The following is a 6,953-nucleotide window of genomic DNA, read 5'->3' as shown; positions in this document are numbered from 1 at the left end:
AAGTAACTTTGTCACGGCATTAAAAGTAAATTCGTTGTAGGAATAAAAATATGACTTTATCTAGAAATTAAATTTAATCAGCATAAATCAACACACGTAAGTTTAACAATTTTTAAAAGTAACTTCAATGTTAATTGGAAGTAACTTTTGTATGGTTAAGAAGTAACTCTCTATAAATCTGTTTAATCACCGATTGTTTTTTTCCTTTCATTTTTGCTTTTCATGTAGAATGAGAAAAGAAGATAAAACCTTCGATGGATTGTAAATAACATTGATGGAATAACTAATGAGAATTAGTTAGGTATAAGATGTAATAGTTACTTCCTGATAACCTTTCTAATATGTAATAAATTACTTTTAAATTAATAAAATATTTGAATATATTCAATATGAATCTTGATTTGTTACATATTTTGAGTGGAGTACAATGATGCAAATAGATCTTAAAAATGATATGTGATTTAAAAGATATAAGTTATTAAAGAGATTAAAAATATATATACTATTGTATTTTTCAAGTTGAAAGGAGACACTAGATGGATCACAAACCAGCTACCCGTCACGTCCAACGAAAAAAAGGCATGTATTAGAGTTACTTTCATTTTATTATAAGTTATTTTATAATATATGTAAATTACTTTTAGGCTTTGTTGAATTTACTTTTATATGTCTAAGAAGTAATTTAGTGAAATATAAAAGTAATTTAGATATATTATAAAAGTAATTTATAATTTTTCATCAAAATATAATTATGTGAGATCTTGTTATAAAGATTTAATTGTTACAAACACAACGGTGTAATCGGATAGTAGATCGGATGAGTAGTGTAAGAGAAAATTTTATTTGAAGTATAGATGGATAGGGTCTCTCATAGATGGAGTGATACCTAGTTTAGACAAACCAGCTATCATTAGCTGTCTAGTCACGTCCTATTTTTTTATATTAATGGTTAGAGACCATATTGACTTTTAAATGGTACAGTTTTGTACATACGCTAAACGCTAAAGGTAGTGGGAACTGAAAGTAGATGTTAAATGAAAATACATCCGTTTCCGTTTCGTTCTGTTCTGTTCTGTTGTTTCTGCCCGAGGTCGGCGAGGCAGGCAGAACACGCAAGACGCAAGACGCCGATCCATGGGGGCAGAGAACACGCAAGACGCAACGCCTAACCGCATCCTTTAACCATGTATAGTACTAGTTGCGCTTAAGAGGGTAGACGTACGATCGACTGCGTCTCGTTCGATCGCTCACCGGCCGCGCGTCGACTTGGGCTTCGCTCCGGTAATTAGTTGAAAAACCATTCGGCCGGCTGGTCACCGTACTTAATTTGCTGATCCATTAATTCTTTTTTACCTTTAATTTGGACGCAGATCGATGATGCCGGCCGTCGACTAGCCGCGCGCGGCCGGCCAGAAACCACCAGGCGCCAGCCAATTAACCCTGGTGAGGCTGGCTTCTCCCTCGAAACCATTGCATATTCATCGATCGCTAGCTCTTCTGTTCACCACAATAACGTATATTCCTCTTCAAGCCTAAACGCCGCCCGCCAAAAGCCCCTGTGCTGCTGCTGTGCCGCCATCTCACCGGATCTCGACGCCGTTGCTGGAGCTCCACGTACGAGCCTGGCTTCTCCGCCGAACCACGTGACGGGGTAAGCAGCAGGCTCATCCACCCTACTCCTCCCTCCCTTCCTTCCTTCCTTCTTACCCAGTTCGCGAGCTACCAAGAGGTAAAAGGTAAAACAATGTGAACGAAACCGTTGATATATCATAACTGATGGTATTGGAGTAATTATCTAATAAAACATGGGTATTTTGGGTTAATCAAATACCGAATTGTTCAGCATTATCTGGTAGAAAAAATTGTCAATCTTCCGAGGCTGTCTCCAATACATTTTTTATCGTTCGGTGGAGAAAAATGTAAATCTTCCCGTACATTTTGTTTCCCAAATAAATTTTATCATTTTCTAACATTTGAATGTATTTTTGTGTAGTTTTCATGCATCACAATTTTATCATTTTGTAATATTTGAATGTATTTTTTGGGTAGTTTTCATGCATCACAAGTCTAAAATTAAGTGGAAATGCGTGTTTGTATATATAAAGTAGCATATATACATGGCAGCTAAATTAGCCCCTAAATTTTAGCATGCGTACATGCATGCATGATGATTAAGTTAGAAACCATAATGGCCAAATTAGCCCCTAACTTTTAGCATGCTTAACTCCAGTCAACGCAAGTTAATTATTAGCTAGCAAGTTCAAATCTTTGGAACGAAGATGGGAGAATAGGATCTAACATTGTTTTTTCTTTTTATTACTGTAGAATTAAAGAGAAAACATCTTTTTAAAAAGAATTTCCTCAATAGTAGCGATTGCACTTTGATCAACACAATAATAAAAAAAGACACTTTTTTTTTGCGCCAAACAACATGGCTGCATGATAAAAACACAAATCCATTCCTTCTTCACTTACCATCGTATGTTGTACTTTGATCTTTATAAGACTTTGTATCTATGTTCATGTTCATTGGGGGGAGAATATGTAAATATAGCGTATTGACGATGAATTACATTTTAACCTGCAAACCAGTGATTTACCGAGGTTACATGTTCTTTGTGATAAAATATAAATCTTAAAATAACCGCGCAAACATTCAGACATATTTTATCCTATGGTATCATTAGGAACATAATATCAACCTTAAAAAAACTACAATCAAGTTCTTAGGGAGAAAATGTAAATCTAAAAGAATACGTAAATATCGTAACGGAGGATTACCGGCGATCATGTTCTTAGGAAAAGAGTGTAAATCTAAAAAGAGAACACGTAAATAAAGTATGGAAAATCATCGAACATATTGGAGATGAGGTACCCTTCTCTATCGCTTAGAAAAATTATTTTTTTACCCTTATTACCTAATTACATGTGTCGATATTAAATATCTTTTGAGTGATACTTTTATTATGTACAGTTAGATTTTAATTTTGATTTTAATTTTTTTAATGCAAACACCGTAAAATCTCTCTTATACCTAGTGTTTAAGCCTCTGTTAGCACAGTCGTTGTCGCTATGGCCGCCACCGTGCTCATCTGCCACTAGTACAATAATGATTTTTCCGTGTGGTCAGAATCGGTTTTCGCGTGCGGATCTTTCACATGTCTGGAACAAGGTGTCTGCGAAAATCCAATTTTTTCGTGCGAGTGATGCACCCGCACGGGAAAATAAAAAATCGAAACAAAATAAATCAAAAGCCGCTCTCGAACCCTAATCTAGCCTCTGTCACCACCGTCATCATCCTCGCGGTCGCCGGCGACGAATCCGGCCTCCTCGCGGTGGCAGGCGACGGATCCGGTCTCCCCGTGGTGGCTGGCGAGGCGGCGATGGTTCTGGCTTCCCCGCAGTCACCGGCGACGGATCCGGCCTCCCTGCGGTGGCAGGCGACGGATCCGGCCTCCCTGCGGTGGTTGGAGATGGATCCGCTCCGCCGCCACCACCCTAGCCACACTCGCTGATGTCGCCGCTGCCTCCGCCGCTCTAACCGATGCCGCCGCCTCCGCCGCCCTAGCCGAAGCCGCCGCCGTCGCCGGGATTGGGAGATTGGAGGAGGGGGAGGAGGAGGGGAGAGGGAGAGGGAGAGGGAGATGGGAGTGCGGGAGTGACGGATCTGAGAGGGAGAGTGTGTGGGACAGTGGGAGTGGGCGTCGCCGTCGATTAAAAGGGGGTGGGCTATTTTTGTGTGCGGGTCACTTAACAGGTCAGCACGCGCTGATCTTTCCGTGTGGTCATTTTAAAGAGCCGCACGTGAAAATGGAGCACGATTTTTGCAGACGCGAACACTTACGATCCGTCTGCAATCTAAAATTAGTCAGTGTGCTCTGCATTTCACCGGGGCAAATATCCTTTGCTCCGCTCAACGCTGGCGACCTCAAACCGCTGCCCCTCCACGTGTCTATAGAGGTCTTTTTTTTTATAGAGGATGTCTTTAGAGGTCTTAAACAAATGTCTTTTTATTTTTGTCTGAAAGGAATTAAAATGTTCGTTTACGCTTTCAGCCGTTATATAGGAAGCCGTCGTTTAGCTTATTTTAAGCATAAGCGAAACAGCATATTTTAAAAAAAATAATTTATGAATAAAATTTTTATATATGTGTTCTTAGCGATCTAAAAGCAAAGGCTGAAAAATAAACTTTGATGAAAAAACCTCAAAATCAACTTCAAATTTAAGGTTGAAAATTTAAATTTTGGCTGATAAGCATAAGCATAAACGAAAAGACGAGACTGATAGGGTTAACCTCCAAATGCATTAATAGGTTCCGCTTTCACTTGGGAGGACACGTAAATCATCTAGTATATGCCAACAGGGTTAAAGCCCTGTTTCTTGCAGCTTGGAATTATTATAATCCAGATTATTGGGAGTAAGCTGAAAGAAACAGACAACTTATTGAAGTAGCTTATTATAATCTGGAGCCCAGCTTATTATAATCTGATAAGCTTATTTAGGTAAGCTTTTTCCAGATTATTGGGTGAAAAATTACCCACCATGCCACCCCACTCCCTCTTTAGACTTTGCCCCAATAATCTAGGCTCTAATAATCTAGGAAAGAAACAACTAACCGCTTATTATACTACAGATTATAACAATCTAGTTTATAATAATCTGACTCAATAATTTAGATTATAATAATCCCAAACTGAAAGAAATAGGGCCTAAATAAACGTAAAATCTAATCGGCGCATGCGCGGCTGCTTTCACTGTAACTGTTACGAGGAAACCTACATGTAATAATTTTTCTATTTTTTAATTCATAAAAAATGATACTATTATTGAAGCTCACCAATCATTTTAAATTTCATGTTCTATGTGCTCATGTGTGGTGGCATTTTTATTTGGGTGCAAGACGGGACCATCACATAGGAAAAATGCGCCCTAACTGTTGCTAGTTAAAACTAATTAGTATACGCACGCGTCGGCCTATATAGTCGTGTCCTTAAATAAATCATAACCCAGTACACAGCTGAAAAATGAAGATCTCTTTTCCAAACGATATTTCTTAAAAATAATAAGCTTACCTCCTCTATACTCTAGTGGTGATACTAATCAATTTGCTCTTTTGCACTTTACAGCAAGGCAAACAGGTAGCTACTATTCAAGATGGCTGCCCAGCATGATATGGTGTCAAAGTTTGGTGCTGCTGCCATTGTGGTTATGCTCATGCTTGTCGTCCCTAACAGCGGCAGCGGCGAAGATGCAGGGCATGACAAGGATCAATTGGCTCCTATGTCAAGCGAAGCAGAATTTGGATTTTCTCTCCCAATTGTTCACGGGCGTCCACCGGCACCCGGTATGGATGACGAGAAGTTTGTGACTCCATTTAGAATTTATGAGGATGTTGTCTATCTTGCTGAAATGGAGATTGGTGAGCGGCAACAGAAGCAATACCTCCTGATCGACACAGGCAGCTCTTTGGTCTGGACACAGTGCGACGAATGCCCGCATTGTCACATTGGCGATGTGCCACCATATGGAAGATCCCAATCTCGAACATTCCAGGAAGTGAGCTGTGGTGATGATGATGACAATGATAAAGAAGAAGCAATTGCTAGTTACTGTCCAGCAAAACCGCCGGGATATATCACTTTGTGCGTCAATGGGAGGTGTATGTTCAAGGCGCTATATAATTTGACCGGGCAAGGCGAGACTGTTCAAGGATACATGTCAATGGATACATTTCACTTCATTGATGACAGGAGATTTGACTACCAAGCTAAGTTCCGGATGGTTTTTGGGTGTGCACACCAAGAGAATATCGTTCTTACAGCTGTCAAGGAATGCACTGGCATATTGGGATTAGGTATGGGCGATGCATCGTTTTTGAGGCAGACCGGAATAACTAAGTTCTCGTACTGTGTTCCACCTCGGATGCCAGGTTACTCATATAGGAGACACAGTTGGCTCCGTTTTGGCTCACATGCACAGATTTCGGGGAAGAAGGTTCCACTGGTGATGCGGTGGGGTAAGTACTATTTGCCGCTAACAGCCATCACTTACACATACAATGAGCTTATGTCTCCTGTGCCTATTATTGCCTATAAGAGCCAAGAAGACTATCTACACATGATGGTAGATACAGGAACCTCCTTGCTAAGTCTCCCGACCTCTTTGCACGATGATCTGATCAAAGAAATGGAGGCAATAATTAAGTCAGAAAATATTATGGAAGGGGCCACTAGATGGCCCAAGCACTGTTATAAACGCACCATGGATGAAGTCAAGGACATTACCGTCACACTTAGTTTTGATGGAGGTTTGGATATAGAACTCTTCACATCCGCACTCTTCATAAAAACAGAAACTACAAAAGGACCTGCTGTCTGCTTAGCGGTGAATCGTGTTGACGATTCGTCTAAGGCAATCCTAGGTATGTTTGCCCAGACCAACATCAATGTTGGGTATGACTTGCTAAGTCGTGAGATAGCCATGGATCCGATTCGTTGTGCCTGATAAAGTACGCAGCTTGTTAAATTGATTAGGAGCATGGCGTTATTGGACGCATTGATTCATGCGTGGTTGTTTTAGTTTATTGGTTATGTTACCAATTTGCATCTTCACGGCTGTCTTAGTTTACTATTGATGACTGCTGAAATGGACCTGCTACTTCGTTGAGTTCGTTTACTATTGGTAACTGTTGTAATGAACCTGCTATTTCATTTGAGTTAGTTTACTATTGGTAACTGTTGTAATGAACCTGCTACCTCATTTGAGTGCTGTAATGGACATGCTACTTCATTAAGTACTACAATATTATTTTTTATCTGTCTAGACTTGTCTACATTTATGTTCCACTCTACCGTAATTAACAATCACCACTTCTCCTTCGTCGTTTGTTTACATGCAGCAAGTAAATAAAATTCTGATTGTCTGCTACTCCTTCAATGAAAAATCTCAAAAAT

General features: G+C 39.9%; 1 protein-coding gene across 1 annotated transcript; it reads left to right on the top strand.

The window, feature by feature from the left end:
* The first annotated feature begins 1,150 nt into the window (after positions 1–1,150).
* Positions 1,151–6,802, top strand: LOC4344940 (aspartic proteinase CDR1). The gene is made up of 4 exons (XM_015794914.3): positions 1,151–1,281; positions 1,371–1,443; positions 1,532–1,651; positions 5,127–6,802. Exon 4 carries the CDS (start codon positions 5,155–5,157, stop codon positions 6,502–6,504), a length of 1,350 nt encoding a protein of 449 aa, XP_015650400.1. The 5' UTR covers positions 1,151–1,281; positions 1,371–1,443; positions 1,532–1,651; positions 5,127–5,154; the 3' UTR covers positions 6,505–6,802.
* The last annotated feature ends 151 nt before the right edge of the window (positions 6,803–6,953 follow it).

This window comes from Oryza sativa, chromosome 8, assembly GCF_034140825.1.
Source record: "Oryza sativa Japonica Group chromosome 8, ASM3414082v1".
In the NCBI taxonomy this organism is placed as follows: domain Eukaryota; kingdom Viridiplantae; phylum Streptophyta; class Magnoliopsida; order Poales; family Poaceae; genus Oryza; species Oryza sativa.
Note: the sequence above shows the minus strand (reverse complement) of the source record. Positions and strands in the feature narration are given on the sequence as shown.

What these genes read in the sequence shown, in the direction of transcription:
- LOC4344940 (XM_015794914.3), top strand. Translation starts at nt 5,155, where the DNA reads ATGGCTGCCCAGCATGATATGGTGTCAAAGTTTGGTGCTGCTGCCATT.